We start from the raw sequence: 18,996 nt of genomic DNA on the forward strand, positions 1-18,996 counted from the left end.
AGTGGTTCATTCAGAGCCTGCTGAATGAAGCATCCTTGAATACATTTTCAAATTTGGAAAATAATCACATTCGTAAATGTGTGAACTGTCCTTGTCTTTTTATGGTTTCATGTTTGGCCTTGTCTCTTCTTCCTGTGCTGCTTCTTCTGATGCTGATCTGCCATTGTGTTCATTCTATTACGTGTTACATTTTCATGTTTCTGTCTTTTTAGTTCTCTTTTTTTAAGTAGGCTAAAAGTAAGCAGAGGGACTGGTCACTTACTTCTTTGCTACATTCTGTGGTATGATAAATTCCAAGAGGGAATGATACAGAACCAGACACTGAGAGGATGGAGAACAGATCAACGCTTCCTGTCACCACCAGCATCATCATCTTCTAGACAGGTATTAGGCAAAGTAGTCTGTTGCAGTCTTGTTACACATCTCTTAGCTGGGCATCTGGGCTGGTAGCATAGGCTCTGCTTGGAACATTCTCCAGGCAATCTGCTGATGTGATGTTTCTGTATTTTCTTATATATCTCAATACAGGTTGCATTTTTAGTTCTTTCATTACACCTTCATTCCAGTTATGATCCCATCCTGTGTACCCTCATTAGTGTTTCATTCAAATAGAACAACGGATAGGGTACCTCTCACCTCAGCAACAGCCCTAAATGCAGATCATTGATGATTTACTTGACCCTGCTGTACAACTCATACACTTATCTCTACAGCAGTGATCCTAGCTTAATCCAACTTTCTGATGGACCATACTTCACATCGATATGAAAGGACTGATCCTGATAATATTTAGTAAAAATCAAGCCTTGTGTGTCTCTTTACCAAGGATGGTTTCATTTTGGAGTTTATACTGTGTATGGTTCTCATCATCATCATCATCATCATCATCATCATCATCATCATCGTAGAACCCCTCCAGCATGCCGGTTAGGTGGTGTTGAACGAGTCTTTACCATTGTTGTCTGTCCAGAAAAAACTTCTCTCTCACCACTGACTCCCAATTTCCTCCATTTCTGTCCACATCCTCTCTCAGTTGGTGAAGCCATCTCCTCCTAGGTCTTCTCATTTCCCTTCTTCCTTTTACCCTTTCTAGGCATACACATTGTGTTCTTGTGCCAGGCATTTGCTTTACACGTCCATACCATGTTAAACTCAAAGTCCTTAGCTTCTCTTCTTTCAAGTCAACTTCAAGTTCCATTCTGATGTCATTGTTCCTTCATGCTTTTTCAAGGCTAGTTCATAGAAACTTCATTTTACATGCTCACAGTTTACTAACTTTTCTCTCTTTCAGTGAACTTGTTTGTAGACTGTATGTGAGGATGGGCACAGAGTATGACATACAGAGTCATCTTGGTTCTCATGGGAATTTTGTTATCCCAAAGAGGTTGTAGAAGTTGGAACTGCTAGCCACCCTGTTTACTATTTCTTTATCCACAGTACCCCTGCTGGAAATTGAATTTGTATTTGAATACTTGTACACATTGAATGTTTTCACCTTCAAGCTTTATGTGGCAGCCAATATCTTTCCTACTTATTTTCAGTGCATTAGTTTTTGTTGTGCTAATTTTCATCTGATACTGTTTGAACTTTGCTACCCATTCATCCAGCCTAGTTTGTACATCTACCTCTGTCTTTCCCCAGATGGCTGCATCATCAGCAAACTCCAATGTGTGTAGTTCTCCATTCATGTTTTTAAGAATACTGCCCATGACTAATGAATAGCGATGGTGAGAGTGTGCTCCCTTGTAAGACACCCTATGTGGTATTAAACCATTCTGGACATCCATCCCCAACATGCACACTTTGAAACCTTATTAAAGATATCTATGCCATTATCATCTGAGAGGGAATAGCCAAAGTAGTTCAAGTAGGTAGCTTTATTCCTTCATACTTCCTATTTAAGCAAATTCTGGCTCCTTTTTATAGCTATTATACTTTCTAGATTCTATTTAGATCATCTTTCAAGCTAGCTAATAATACTTTATCATCTGCATGCAGCACTGTGTCTACTTTAAAGTTGTTGTTATCATGGTTTGGCCACTTAAGGCAGTGCATCTGTGAAAATCCTAAAATCTACCATTTTCATCCTTTTACCTTAGAATTTTGATTATTTTATGTCAGTATCAATATGATAAAACACACTAAGTTTCAAGTTTCTATCAACAACAGTTTTTGAGATATTAAAAAACTTAACACATTTTTAAAAACTTTTCGATGTATTTATAAAATGCTCCTCAGGCCAAACGGCTCAAAGATCTGGCTAAAAATTTAATCTCAGTTTTAAAATACTAATATAAAAGAAGTATGTGTGGGTTTTGACAGATTTTTATTACACCAAAAGAAAAACATTTTTACGTAGGCATAACTCAATTTTTATATTTTACGATCATGTTGAGATCAAAAACAATTGCTCCTGAAATACTGCATATATTGTAAAATTTGCACATCAGTTTATTATTGTGTTGTATCTTAAACTATCCTAAGAGTGTCAAGTAGATTAGTTGAAAATTTTGATGTGAGGAACATTTTGAATCTTGAAAAATGCTGGAAAAGAAATTCTGAAAAAATGAGATTGAAATTTTAGAGATGAACAGTACTTTGGTGCCTGAATATAATTGACTTAAAACTCCCCAGCACCATATGTTGGCCCTTCTCCTGCCTTCTTCCTGGTTTCACTAGCAGTTTTTGAGAGTTTTAGTTTCCTTCAGGCTCTTTTGAACCCTTGTCGTCCAGTGTTCAAGTCTACGCTTTTCCCTCATGACACTAATTTTCTGTCCTGAGCTGCTAACTAAACACCCCTAACACTGGCTTTTGGTTCCTCACTTGTTGAATTCAGCAATTGCTCATGTTAGAGCAATCTCCAGTTTTTTCTTTGACACAAACCCTTCCTTCAGGCTCTTAGCCCAAATCACAATATGCAATGATTCATTGGCATTCTGTGTCACCTGCTGTGCAGCGCTCTAAAACCTCATTCGAAGCAAGTCTTTGACACACGTACTACCTGTGGAGATAGTATAGTCTTCATGTTGCTACTGTCATGTTTTGGTGAATCTACGAAAAACTAAACTAAAAATATTTATGAAAATAGTGTCAATGTGAGGCAACGCCCACTTGCACAGGGTCATTTAAATGGCCATTAAGGGCCTTAAATGGCTGATATTTAAATAAAACAAAGCACAAAAAGACAGTACAAGGTATGAAAATAGTAAAAACGTAAAAAGAACAAAAATGGAGTTTTTGCATCATTTTTACCAAATTTCATTGATACATTGCCTTAACCACTTGATATACTTTGACGTATCCCTCCATCCTGGCTTATACTCATCCAGTAGCTATCCCCTTCCACGTTCTTTGTCATGTAATGGTGTATGTCTTGTAGTACCATCGTCTGTGCCTGTACAAACCGGTATGTGATGATAATGTTAGACAAATACTGACCCGAAGCATTCTGGTCTAAGTGCCAGCATACCAGAAGAGGCAGAAATTACATTCCGGTCTAATTGAAAGCTTAGCCTTAGTAAATTTGAACAAGATAAAAAATCAGGGATGAAATGTGAACGCCATTAGAGTGAAGATTCCATGAAGCCTTACTTAAGGTCATATGATTTTAGATGGCAGTATAATTGCCCAAGTGTTTCCATTTAGAAGATTATCTCTAACACAGCTTTGCAACATGGAAAATTAACATGAAATTTGTTTCATAGTGCAATTGAGGCTTTCACAGCCAGCGTTACAAATCACTATTACGTGTTATGAGTCTCATTATGATAGCCGTATTGGAGTACAGAATGTAAAAGTTTCAAACCAATTTATTAAAAAACCACCATTCCAATACTTTACAATCTTTAAGTTTAAGATACAAATATGTTAAAATGGGACATGTTTCGCTTAGGCTTTGTAAGCATCTTCAGCCATACTTAATCTAAAGCTAAGTCAGGGCCCTGAACTGGGTTCCTCATTAAAGTATAATACATGCTTTAATACAAGATAAAACAGTCATAAAAATCTAGTCTGTGGAGAAAGCGATGCTTAAATGCAACTAAAATTCAATAATGAACTTGTCATAGTATTATATGTACATTGAATGAATACTAGTGTTTGTCTAAAAAAGTACAAGTTGGTTGTTTGTAGAATAAGACATAGTCATAATGATCTGACATACATTTGGATTGTACAAATTATTTGATATTAATGAAGCGTGGATTAATTAATATCAAAAAATAAATCTTCAAACGTTGTTGATTGAGAATCAAGTACGTAGAATTACAGTAGATTTGTTAACTCCAAGTGGCTGCGTGATAAGGTCAAAAGGCGCTCGAAGCATCAGTATAGAAGTGTTGTGTCTCCTTCTAGAATAATCTTTGTAATAGATTGTAGTCGTGAGCTGTCTAGCGTAGTTTCAACGAATATGGTGTTCAATAAAGCCTTAGATGTGGGAGAATTTGCAATGTAGCACGTGTTGAAAACTGAAATGTGTAAGAAAATAAATGTAAATTTTGAAACAAAGAGAACATTCTATTAATGAGTGGAAGTTTAACAACGCTTACCCCTAGTGTTGACAGAGAGATGACTAGCCTTGTTGGTTGTTTCAGACGATCTGGCAGTTGTTATTCTGCTGCTACGTGTATTGTAGGGGTGTGTCTGTGAAGGCGCAGGAGGTCAGGAGAGGGGAGGTAGGCGGAGCATTGAGGATATTAGGAGTAGGTGGAGGGGGTGTGGCGTGAATCGGTGACTTGGGAGTGGCTACTATTGCGTTAGGGAAATTGCTCACGTGTTTATAATTAAATATTTTCATGAAATTATTTGTATTTATGTTGAAGGCTGCGAGTAATTTAGGGATTTGTTCAATTAAAGGGATATTTGTGACAAGAACATTGTTTAGATTACTGTAAATATTATAATGCTGGTCTAGAAAAATGTAAGCATTTTCAAACTCGGTCATCAGTTTACTCTTGTTGACGTGTTTTATAATATGAAGGTCTTGTTCAGTCTTGGTAAAGTTACATTGGGCGCATTTGTGTCTATAAATTCCAGAATTCCAAAATTGATTGTGTATTGAATTTACGGTATTGGAGTTTAAAAATTTATTACGATTCGTGTTACGAGTTTTATACTTTACATACATAGGACAAACCAGACGCAGTTTCAAAACTAGATATTTGGAACATTACAATGCTTCAAAACATAGAAAATATTCCGCTATGAGCAATCATATGAAGGATACCGGCCATAACTTTACCAAGACTGAACAAGACCTTCATATTATAAAACACGTCAACAAGAGTAAACTGATGACCGAGTTTGAAAATGCTTACATTTTTCTAGACCAGCATTATAATATTTACAGTAATCTAAACAATGTTCTTGTCACAAATATCCCTTTAATTGAACAAATCCCTAAATTACTCGCAGCCTTCAACATAAATACAAATAATTTCATGAAAATATTTAATTATTAACACGTGAGCAATTTCCCTAACGCAATAGTAGCCACTCCCAAGTCACCGATTCACGCCACACCCCCTCCGCCTACTCCTAATGTCCTCAATGCTCCGCCTACCTCCCCTCTCCTGACCTCCTGCGCCTTCACAGACACACCCCTACAATACACGTAGCAGCAGAATAACAACTGCCAGATCGTCTGAAACAACCAACAAGGCTAGTCATCTCTCTGTCAACACTAGGGGTAAGCGTTGTTAAACTTCCACTCATTAATAGAATGTTCTCTTTGTTTCAAAATTTACATTCATTTTCTTACACATTTCAGTTTTCAACACGCGCTACATTGCGAATTCTCCCACATCTAAGGCTTTATTGAACACCATATTCATTGAAACTACGCTAGACAGCTCACGACTACAATCTATTACAAAGATTATTCTAGAAGGAGACACAACACTTCTATACTGATGCTTCGAGCGCCTTTTGACCTTATCACGCAGCCACTTGGAGTTAACAAATCTACTGTAATTCTACGTACTTGATTCTCAATCAACAACGTTCGAAGATTTATTTTTTGATATTAATTAATCCACGCTTCATTAATATCAAATAATTTGTACAATCCAAATGTATGTCAGATCATTATGACTATGTCTTATTCTACAAATAACCAACTTGTACTTTTTTAGACAAACACTAGTATTCATTCAATGTACATATAATACTATGACAAGTTCATTATTGAATTTTAATTGCATTTAAGCATCGCTTTCTCCACAGACTAGATTTTTATGACTGTTTTATCTTGTATTAAAGCATGTATTATACTTTAATGAGGAACCCAGTTCAGGGCCCTGACTTAGCTTTAGATTAAGTATGGCTGAAGATGCTTACAAAGCCTAAGCGAAACATGTCCCATTTTAACATATTTGTATCTTAAACTTAAAGATTGTAAAGTATTGGGATGGTGGTTTTTTTAATAAATTGGTTTGAAACTTTTACATACGTTACAAATCACGTCGGTGTTTTCCGGGCTTGTAGGCCGTGCTCCAGGAGCATATGATGGTCCTGACGTTTCACCGAAAACTGTGTTCGGCATTATCAATGGTTCCAACTTACTTCGATTGCAGCGAAGCTCTCAGTGGAATGAAGTGGTGTTGAAATTTGTTTGGTTTTTGCACAAAAATAATTCTCAACAATCATCAGTTTATTTTAATGAAAACATGGTCATTCCTTTTAATCTTGGGAAAATAACTGGTGCAAACTGTGTTTAACATTTCTATACCAAATTAATGTATAAAATCAACCCTCCTTCATGTGTCATATTCTCTAAGAAGGTTGACAATCATCACAGCAATCTGGTCCTTAGAACTAGCGCCACTGAATTTTTCACTGGAAGTACAACTAAACCACATTTTAAGGTTGTCCAACCAAGGAGTTTGTCTTCTACCGCAGCTCTTTTTACCATCATACTTCCCTTAAATTATTTCTTGCAGAAGACGATACCACTCTACTCTCGTTACATGACCCTAATATTGTGGCTTACATATTTTAACAGTGTTAACTATCTCTATGCATTATCTCAATGGGAAAGGTGAAGACAGGAAACAGAGAGCTTTGAAATTGTGATGGGTCTCAGACAGAGATACGAATCATCTACTATCCTGTTCAATTTTGCACTTGAGATTTTACGAGAGAACTTCGGTGGGAACCGCGTTAAGTGGAAGAACCTGATGCACTTAGCCTATGCAGACGATATCTGTTTACTCACCAGCTCTGAGGAGGAGTTGATACAAATGACCAGAGTGCTGGAGATGGCCACCAGAAGATTTAGCCTCCTCATAAATGAAGCTGAGACTGATTACCTCATTGTGACTTGAGGGCAGGGTCAAGTTGCTCCACAACTACAGTCACTGTGGCTGGGAGATAGGTCCTACAGGAGAGTCCGATCTTTCTACAGCTTAACACAACTGCTCTGGTACAAAAGTCTCTCCAGACAGTTCAAAACTCGGCTGTACAAAACTGATCCAACCCTTTGTACTAAAAGGCTGTGAAACATGGACTATCCAAAAACAGGACTTTCATTAACTCCTTGTATTACAAAAGTGAATGGAGGATCACAGACAATTGTGAGCTACAGGAACTGTACCAGGAACCATCAGAAACAAGTGACTGCTGTGTAGTGACTTGGATGGAAGACCACAGATGGCCAAGGAAGCTCCAGGATTTCATCCCCACAGGAAGGAGAACCCTGGGTAGGCCAAGGAAGAGGTGGAGGGATAATTTCCACAAGGACCTGCAACAGTCAGATGGCGATTGGCAGCAATGGATAGAACACAATGTAGTAGGAGTCTTGTAGCGGTGTATGGTTTGTTGGGCCTGATCGTGTCAAAAATTAAAAAATAAATGCAATATCTCAAGGTTTGTGATTCTGACCTCCCAGCTTACTTGCAGAATCCTTCAGAAAGTCCACATCTCCAACACCTCCCATTGGTTGACCATCCCTTTTTTGGATGTCTAAGCTTCCATACTGTAGAACAGTAATGAGATCATAACACTGTCCTTCATGAAGCATTTCTCATTTTATTGAATGTAAAATGCTTCTGGTTTGCCCTACAGTTACTTTAATCTCTTCAGAGCAGTCTTTCCTGTTATTGACTTGACTATGTTCTTAAATATCTCTAAAGTCATCCCAAGAACACGATCACAAATAACTAGAATGGTTGCAGAGAAAAACATGTTTGAAGAACAGACTTCAAAAACCTTTAGACCAGAGTGATTGATACCAGAACCTTACCAGCCAAAGTTCTAAGCTGAAATATTTCACATGACAGTTTTTTCAGACACAGTGATTATATACTATCCACAAAACCTTTAGTGACACTTCATTTTACTGGGGTGAGGGGCAAGAGGGAGCTTCACTGGTGCTGATAGTACTGCCAACTGAACGTAACCAAAATCTGAATTGAATCAATAGTATAATCGACATGAACTTCCAAACCTTATTACGAGGGGAAGTCTTGCGGTGTGGAGTCTGGTGTTGTCACGAAAGAGCAGTACAGATCTGGTTGGGATGCTGCGGCTCTATAACTATTTGGGTTTGATTTCTCTCCTTTCCTGTTATAAATTGGGCAAATCACACCCTCTTGCCAAGATTTTGGAAATTCTCCCCCTTCAAATATTTTATTAAATAATTTAACAATGCTTTCTAGCATGTGTCTGTTCTTCGTCATTTGTTTCCAAAATTCATAAGATACCCCCTGAAATAGCTCCTGCTTTCCCTTTCTTAGCCTTCTCTAAGACCTCACTTCTTCTACTGATATGATATAGGGAACCTGAAATATTCGTCCTGAATTAGTATTTCCTTATCTAACAAAGGCACAGTACATCCCAATCCTGACAGTCCACTCCTATTTTTGGTCTGCATCTGTCTTCACCTCCTGATGATTTCTTACAGTACTCCACCCAGTCAGCACGACTTATTTCAGTTTGCCGAGCAGCTTACTGCTTGCCACATAACCACCTAATCGTACTCCACACTTTCCTACTTTGATTATGTTTAGAATTTCTATTCAGCTCAGTAACCCTTTGCCACTGCCATTCAAATTTCGCTATATACAACAATTCTCTAATATTTCCATTCTCTATATTCTTTCCTCTTAATGCAGAATTCCATTATCTGATTGTCTCTCCCCCCCCCGTTTCTTGTACGCCTTTAGTGCTTTCATTACTTCAAAATTTTGATGTCTACAGTCATGATTGTACCACCCCTTTTCCATTTTCCTCTTCACCTCCTCTACCCGCATCTTCTGTTTCGCCACCTTAATGGTGTGTTCTAGTAATTTTACTGCCATACCCATCTGATTATTCTCAATCATTATATCTATTCCTATTTTCACTATTTTACATGTTTCTCCTTCATAATAATTCATGAACTCTTTTCCTAGCTCCTCCTTCCACCTGTATTTTGCAATTGGTCTCTCCTTACAATTTCACATGCAATTTCTTAAAGCAATCATCTCATTACCTTCTGCTGCATTTTCCACACCAAAAGTTAGCCTAGTCTTCCTTAAGTCATTTCTACAATCTGAGGTCTGTTTTCCAGGTGAACAAGGAGGTGGCAGCAAAGGCTGAGGAACTGCAGAACCTGTATCAAACACTGGAGAACAAACAGCAGCAAGTGTTCCGCCTGGAGCGGCTTGTCAAACAGCTGGAGGAGCAGCAGGAGCGTAGCCAGGCGCAGCGCACTAGGCACGAGGCTCGCATCGCCCAGCTCGAGATGGCACTGCAGAACCGCGACTCTTCCACACGGTACGAGATACCTGATTACGAAACCTCTGCCATCAGCGGCTTCTACCTCGACGAGATATCTGAGATATCCACGGACACCCAATGGTGTAGCACCACCTCACAGATATTTGCCCAACACAATACTAACTACACATCTAAAGATTCTATTAAAATGCCATACTTACAGACATCTACACAGAAATTCCCTTCAAAGGAAATGCCTCTGTCAAGTAGTATTTACATGCCATTAGGTAAGCTTGGAATTAAGTCCGAGGCCAATAAGAATCTTTATTTTCAGGCTGGGACACAATCGATAGACAGCTGCGACTTCAAAAACATTGACAGTTATCGTTCCCAAAGTGAACCACCCAATAGCATGACCCACGAACGGATGAAGTCGACACCTTTTAGCTTTCATCATTTTCCAGAAAGAGAACTAGCTAGACATAGTTTCCATGACTCACAGCCTGTTATGGGGGACAATAAATTCAATGCAGGACATGTTACAACACCAAGGAGTAGCATACACAGTCAGAATAGTGAGGGACCTCTCTACAGTACAGAAGCTCGAAAGCAGGGACTCAGTTATCAGGGAAGAACATTAGCATTCCATAATGATAAGCAATCTAATTTGCAGGAATCTGGACAATCGTTCAAAAAATCTACGGGCCAAACCTTGTCTGATATTACTGATCGATCTGTTAACATGGGAGATAACAAACAGGACTTTGTTCCATATAAAAAGGAAGAGAAAGAACAGAGACATTCACGTCGTAAGCACAGAAAGAGACGTTATCACGACGAAAGTAGCTATGACACACTATCAACTTGTGGAACAGAACAAGACTTCGACCTGTCCAGCCAATCGAGCGATCAGAGCCATCTCTATTCTCCAAGGAGAGAGTACTGCTCAAGATGCCTGAGAAGGAGAGGTGACAAGTCGAGACATAAAAAACATGATATCACTCCTAAAAGGAGATATGGAAGTAGCAGCGAGGAGGACAAAGTGTGCAGGGGCTGTATGCGGCCCATCCGCAAGAGTCAATCTCGACAGAGGCGTCACAAACAGTATTCTCCAATAATAATCAATTTCGGTACAGATGGTCGAGGCAGGAAAGTGAGCGCTCGTACAAAAAGACACAATCATTACAAGGGTGCAGAAGTGGCTAGACGCAAAGCTCATCGAGATTCAGAACTCGACATATCTAATAGTTGCACCACCATCACGGAAGTCTTGTCAGAATGCGACACTGAGGACGAGGATGAGAACACAATGAGAGAATATGAACATAAATCAAGGAATAGGAGAAACGGTAGAAGAATTTCACCACCGAACAATGAGAATAATGATCTTAAGAACGAACGATCTCCAATCCGTAAAGAGCATATTATAACAACAGTGAACCTCACACCAGAACATCCTCCTACACACTTACTGGAAGGTTCACCAAAACTCGTCAATACATGCCTGACACTAAAGCAAGAGTTCATGCAAACCGATGTGGTGACCGATACTCCACAACGTAGCATGTATTATGATCCATATCCACCCGAGGCAGGAGATGTAGACAGTGGTAACTACGAGGAGTATAAGGCAATACAGAGCAGTGCAAACAACAGAGAAATGCTTGAGCCATCAGATAATATCAAACCTCTGGAGAACAAGAGACTTCAAATGAAATTCACAAATGCCAACACCTACCGCAAGAAGAAGAGTCTGCACAAACTACACAATGGAGATGAATTCAGTGACAGTGAGCCTGAGGTTTGGGACAGCGACAGTAACTCAAGAACGACCATTACTTTTGTTACAGAGCCCAAACCATCAGTTCCTGACACTGCAGGCACAGAGGATCAAAAGTCAAAGAAAAAACAGAATGGTTCAAACAAATCATCTTCGGATGAAAGTTCCTGCAATTATAGCACAGCCAGTGAAAAAGAAGGTAAGAGTGATTCTGACGATGAAGGAAAATGTGACCCACCCTTCACCAGTCCTGAAGGATCTGACGAGGCAATAAACTTGCCCATGGATAAGACAGTTAAGTTGGCTAAAAATACACCAATCTGGCCGGCACAGATTCCAGGAATTCCCAAGATTGATGTGAGGAAACAGGCTCAAAGAAGCAGTCGTAATGTTGCCACGCCATGGGCTACGGTACCTTCCTGGCCCTTCCATTACATAGGAGACATAATGCCTTCTCGATCAAACCAAACTCAGAGCAGTAGTGAAGACTGTATCACGAGCTGCAAAGACAGTGACAATAAAATGAAACATTCTTATCTGTCCCAGCAACAGAATCCTATAGCAAGCTACATCAGCCGCCTGCACAGCACGACTTACCCCATGCAGTCTCGAAACACTGTGTGGTCTGGCACGGATCAATTGCTGGATGATGTTGAAGAATGGTTTGTTAAACACGACTTCAAACCAAAGACAAACAATGGGCAGTGTCTTCTACATGACCAGGAGGGTTCGGATTATGAGGACTCTGACGGAATGTCTGAGTTTCTCTACGCGAGTGAAATGGAAAATGTGGAAAGTCCGGATGAGGATGAGGATTTTAGGAACTTGCTACTCTCTCCCCTTTTTTCTGAAGTTAGGCCACACCAGTACATACATGCTTTCTTCTTCTGCCCTGCCTAATGTTTAAAGTGTTTGTCTGGTATGTGCTAGTTTTTGAGGCTGGACACAGCAACTTTATTTACAAGTGTAGAAGTGAAAGGTAAAAAATGTTTATCCAATTTTTTGTGTTTTGCTGAAAATAACAAATTTCTGTTTCTTTTCGTACTAAACTGAATGACTAATCTCCATGGGCAAAATGGGGCTCTTGTAAAAAAAATGTCATTCTAACCACATTAAATGGCTTGTTATGTAGTTTTTGTAATCTCCATGCTGAAGTAATGAAAGGAAACAGAGTGAAATTAATAACTGTCTTAACTATTTAAGCCAGAATGATGATAATAACAATAAGAAGAAGGATAATAATAACAAACTACAGATAAGGAGTCAAGCTCTGCATTCAGGAGATGAGTGGGTTCAAAACCCACCATCAGTTGTCCTGAGAATAGTTTTCTTTGGTTTCCCATTTTCAGGTCCTAGTCATAGGCCACAGCCTATTCCTTCCACGCCCCTACCCAATTTCATTCATAATCATTCATTTCATCTTCATTAGCTCCTCAACTGAGGCTGGCATCAGGGAGGGAATCCGGCCGTAAAAACATGCCATACAATTTCATCTCACCTCATCCCCAACCCCGTATTAGGAAACTGACATACATACATATTCTTCTTTTTCTGCCACTTTTTCCACACCTGTGGGATTGCGGTTGCGACAGTGTCACACATGTGGATTTGGTTTTACAGTCGGATGCCCTTCCTGACGTCAACCCTATGTGGAGGGATGTGATCACTATTGAATGTTTTTGTGGTGGTTGGTAGTATAGTCCGTTGTATGAATATTGAGAGGAAGGTATTGGTTCAAACACAAACACCCAGTCCCCAAGCCTAAAGAATTAATCGGACGCGATTCAAATCCTTGACCAGGCCGGGAATCGAACCCTAGACCCTCTGAACCGAAGGTATCAATGCTGACTATTCAGGCAAGGAGTTGAACACAGATATTATTATTATTATTATTATTATTATTATTATTATTATTTCTATTGTTTCATTTCGGCCAACTAAGAACCACGTCATTTCAACTGTTTCCCTCGAGCTTTAATGTTGGTCCAGTACTCCTTCATTCGCATACGGTGTTGCTCCTTTCGTTCTTCCGTCCATGACTTTCCCGTTTTCATCTTCGGCTTTGGTAGGAAACTCTGATGTTCTTGGAGTTTTTTCTTAAGTGGGACACGTTCCTGGATATCTTCAAATGAGATCCCAATCTTCTGCAGATCTTTCTGTACCTCACTGAACCATGCCCCCTTTGCCTTTTTCTCTTGGAGGAAAGTGAAAATGCGGTTGGTTAACCGTGTTGAATTCATTCGGGCCATGTGTCCATAAAAAGTAATCCTCCTTTTTTGCATCACATCAGTTATTTTCTCCACATTCGAGTACAACTCCTGGTTGTGCCGTCTCCTAAACTCGCCGTTGTCTTTGACTGGACCTAAGATTTTTTTCAAAATCTTTCTTTCCTTGGCCTCCAATTTCTCCATCATGCCTTTTTTGTGCATGGCGAGACATTCCGCTGCATATAGAGCCTCTGGCCGGATAACAGTGCAATAGTGTTTGATTTTTGCATTCAGAGATATAGATCTTTTGTTATAGACATTTTTAGTCAGATGGTAAGCCATTTCCATTTTATTCATGCGTGAAGAAAAGGCTTTATTATTTTTATTATTATCATTATTATTATTATTATTATTATTATTATTATTATTATTATTAATGACACATTGCAATGAGGAAAAACCTGTGGATATGGTATAGGATATATCCATGTTTCCCTACAACAATAGATTGCTGTAGATTGCATTGCTGAGTTAAGCTTCAGTATTGCGCTCCATTTTCATTCTTTACAGCATTGGCTCTGTTGAGCCTCCTATAAGCCAGTGGCATATACTGAGGGCTACCAAGGCTATCAGTGAAGCCCAAACCTCAGTTGAGAATGATGGGAGTCTAAAGCACATTATAATGTAAGCATCTGACACATTGTTCCATTTTAAAAACCTCAAAGCAGTGAGAAAAAACGTTACACGTATTTCTGAGAACAAGGCATCGGAAACTGATATAGCAGCCCAGACTCTCCTCCCTCTCCCCTTGACTCACCCGTCGTGGCTTGCTGCTGTATATCACATAGGAGCAGTGACCGGGGAGAAGAGGTGTGCTAGGCTTTGGTTCGTCACTGCTAACTATCAACCATGTGTTACTCATCGCATATACTTCCTCACCTCATACTTTTGACTTAATTCTTCAGGGAACAGATTTATATGTACCAATAATTATTGAAATATGTACATATATATTTAGTTATTTTTATTGAAATATGGAATTATATATGGACTTAAAATTACGCATATAACATTAATTTCTGTTTAATATCAAAGTTCAAAGAAGCTAAACAAAGTAGATCTACATGCAACATAATGTTGCACTTCTTATTTTAATATATTTGAAGAACACACAATCTTTTATTCTCTGTTACCAAAACAATGGATTACAAAAATAGGAGCAGTGACCGGGGAGAAGTGCTGGAAAGTGAATCTTCTCCTATTATCTCTGAGGACAGATTTATATTGACTGAAACTGCGTTCAACATCGGAAGAGGTAATGGGGGCATAACTCAACTTCACATTATCTGCTGGTGTTAAATCCAATGTTAATTTTACAAAACCCCGCACAGCATTGCAGCAACCTTTGTCATTTCTTCATATCCAGTGTTGTTTGAAAATACAGTGGCCATCTTCATGTCTACTACATCTGCAACTTTACCTGTACCACGATTTAGTTGTTTTATTCACAATTTCACAACTGTCAGAAAGTGAGAGATGCAAGTTTTGGAGCCTTTTCAGTGTTTTTGTGATCCATGAAAAATTATGCTGAATGTAACATAAGTCATTTCTCACACTTGTATTGCAGACAACTGTTTTCGCGGCTTCAATTGAGGCTGCATCTTCAGAGTCCACGGCATGCAGAACATTCTTAATACAGTCTATATATTCAACATAATATTCAACCGCTTGCAGCCACGTACCCCACCTACTTAGAATCGGCTTAAGCCGCAACCGAATCTCTGGGTACATTTCTTTCAAAAGATGAACTCTTCTGTGGGCTCTGAGAAAAACGTTTTTCACTGAGGAAATCAATAAATCTACTTTGGGGTAACTGCCTCTTACCACTTCTGCCACACGATGAAAGGCATGTGCTACACATGTTAAATGAGTCATCTTACGATATACAACACATAATGCTTCTCCGGCTTTTATCATATAAGGTGCGGCATCGCTAATAAAAAGTAACACTTTATTATACTTAACGCCCTGTGGCTAGAGGATACCTGTAGCCTCATTGAACATTTTTGCTATAGTTTTGTTATCATACTTTTCTAGAACATCGCAGTGTAAGACAATCCGTTTACAATAATCTTAGCTTAACAAACCAACGATTACGTTGCCAATTAGCCTGCCTCCTTTGTCTGTTGTCTCATGAATGGAAACCCAAATTGGACCGTCTTGTCTTATCTTCCGAACAGTTTCACTGTATATGGCTGAACAGTAAGTTTTTCTGAACGTTGACTCATCCGGGATGGATCGTTTAGTTTATTTCTCGAGGAATTCCCTGAAGCACTGATTATTCAGTTTGAAGAGAGGTATGCCAGCAGAGATGAGAGCACAGCAGAAATCGGTGTTGAACTCGGACGTTACACTGGAAGTTGCTGGTTGTGTCAGAAACAACTGTCTCTGCTTGGAATCTCGTTGTTTGTTAGCCTGGTGTTTACTGGTTGGAACGTGCTGTTGCACAAGGAACCTTTGAGTAGATGTTACTGCACAATGATACAAATTACAAAATAATATCTTACTGTCAGTTGATAAACCATCTTCTTTAAATTCTGATATGTAAATTTTCAATTTTAAACTGGTTGACTGAGCTACTTTAGGCATATTGTAACAACGTTAATGTCTTCAATGACCGAGTTCGATAGCTGCATATAAGGTAGGAAACTTAAAAGGGTCCACGTTTTCAATGCAAATAAATGCTATAAGTTTATTTACAACATATATTTACACTTGGAACTAGTTTCAACGCTGTTTGGCGTCATCTTCAGCCAAAATGTGGGAAATAGGCATGTAAATTATTGTAACAACGTTAATGTCTTCAATGACCGAAAACGATAGCTGCATGTCTGCATGCTGATGCCTATGCCTATTTCCCACATTTTGGCTGAAGATGACGCCAAACAGCGTTGAAACTAGTTCCAAGTGTAAATATATGTTGTAAATAAACTTATAGCATTTATTTGTATTGAAAAGGTGGACCCTTTTAAGTTTCCTATCTTACGTTCTCAGTTCAATACGGACAAAAAATGAAATTCTTAGATTTAAATCGATAGCTGCAGTCACTTAAGTGCGGCCAGTGTCCACTATTCGGGAGATAGTAGGTTCGAATCCCACTGTCGGCAGCCCTGGAGATGGTTTTCTGTGGTTTCCCATTTTCACACCAGGCAAATAATGGGGCTGTACCTTAATTAAGGCCACGGCCGCTTCCTCTTCCCAGTCCTAGCCCTTTCCTGTCCCATCGTCGCCATAAGACATATCTGTGTCGGTGCGACGTAAAACCAATAGGCAAAAAAAAAAAGTCTTCAATGAATATCAATAGGTAACTGCACACACTGAACATACAAGAACACTATGATCTGTCTCACTGCTAATTCAAACTGTGAATGACTGGTAGAGAACTAGATGGAGTAATGAAGCAATCAAAGAGAATGCCCGAATTACGAACTAATCCAGAAACCACTAGCACATCGTCGATGAATGAGATTTCCCTAGTTACGAAATTATGGCACAGACACAGTCGATGTTATGTAATGCAGCTTATCAGTGCTGTAAGTGTGGTTCAGATAGTCACGGTACGAACTGGCTGATCTCCACCACTTCCGGGCTCAACCTCTCTCTTTCTTCGCACCGCTTATCAGCTTATTGTATTAGCCTAGACAGGGACAGGCATGATAATGACCTGCACCCCAGTTAAAATATTAATTTTTCGAATATAGATTTTAAATTTATTTCTCCATTATTGAGAGGACTGCTAATGTAATATAATTTAATACTTTTTAGCCAAAATATGGACTATATTGATTTTAATGATGAAGAATATGGAACATATGTGCTAAACTCCAAAATATGGAAAAATATGGAAAATGAATACTCCATTTTTCAACTTTACACGTCATGATTCGTAAGGATAATGCAAAATACAGTATAATTAATTTTAGCTTCCTAAAGAGATATGTATTTACATATAAATCCATTTCCTGTACATAGATAACAGAGTGCTGGTATTTCATTCTTGTTTACTTCTACATCCTTGTAGGAAGACACTGCAAGGGCTGCAATATAGTTTTCTTTTTATTGGTAGATCTCCTAAAATGAAATGCAGTCTTTCAGGTTTAGTGTTCTCTTTTGTTGATTGGAATCAAAACCGTAATCATGGGTCGGACACCACCACTGATCTCCCAAGGAAGCTAATTAACCAGTGAACGATGGGTACGACCGCTGCAAAATTCAACATTTTTATTTAATAGTACCAATAATAATAATAATAATAATAATAATAATAATAATAATGGTGCATAGCATCTGTATAGGATTGGTGGTGACCTAACGAGGATAAAATTAATGTCGAAGACGTCATAAACCCCAGTCCCCAAGCCAGGGGAATTAACAGTATGAGGGGGTTGATTCTGAAAATTGAACCGGGGCCATCGGACCAAAGGCAAGTATTACATCCATTTAGCCACAAAGCCGGACTTTAATTTGCTAAACCTTAGGCTACCTTCTCCACTGATCAGAGGTTGAGCATTGGCAGTTGCAGAGGCCAGGGCAGTAGCTTGTGAAGCAGCATTGACAACACAGCAGGCTTCTCCATTGGCTGCAGCTCAAAATGCTGAAGGCTTGATTTCACTAAACCAACCGTCAAAAATGTGTAACCTAAGTCTAGTTAAAAAAAAAAATTAAATGGCATATGGCTTTTAGTGCCGGGATGTGTCCGAGGACTGATTTGACACTAGTAGGTGACCTGCATGCCGTGATGAGGATGAAATGATGATGAAGATGACACATACACCCAGTCCCCGTGCCAGGTGAATTAGCCAATTATGGTTAAAATTCCTGACCCTGCTGGGAATCGAACCCAGGACCCCTGTGACCAAAGGCCAGCACGCTAACCATTTAGCCATGGAGCCAGACACCTAAGTCTAGTGATAGCCCACGTCTTGATCCCAGCATACGCCACTGCTATAAGCCCTTACTAGGTATGGAAATAGTCTTGCCATCTCGAAGCTCTACACTCCTGCACCTTCCCAAGATGAACGTGCTATCATGTTGGGTTCATTACATACAACAAAAAGCTGAGGAATCACACTTTACATCAATCACTCAATCACAGCTGATCTGCATTTAGGGCAGTTGCCCAGGTGACAGATTCCCTATCTGTTGTTCTCCTAGCCTCTTCTTAAATGATTGCAAAGAAATTGGAAATTTCAACTGTGTGGATCTTATCAATTTTTTTATTTTGGACCAGACCTATAACAAAAATCCAAATCT

The 18,996-nt window shown here is 39.2% G+C and overlaps 1 protein-coding gene across 1 annotated transcript in view; it reads left to right on the forward strand.

Moving 5' to 3' along the window:
- The window catches only part of salto, a 157,619-nt gene that overhangs the window by 105,434 nt on the left and 33,189 nt on the right, over window positions 1-18,996 (forward strand). The window contains exon 8 of the mRNA XM_068229878.1: window positions 9,548-9,753. Coding sequence (XP_068085979.1) covers window positions 9,548-9,753 — 206 coding nt within the window. The remainder of the gene's footprint in view (window positions 1-9,547; window positions 9,754-18,996) is intronic.

This window comes from Anabrus simplex, chromosome 12 (genome assembly GCF_040414725.1).
Source record: "Anabrus simplex isolate iqAnaSimp1 chromosome 12, ASM4041472v1, whole genome shotgun sequence".
NCBI classification, from domain to species: Eukaryota; Metazoa; Arthropoda; class Insecta; order Orthoptera; family Tettigoniidae; genus Anabrus; species Anabrus simplex.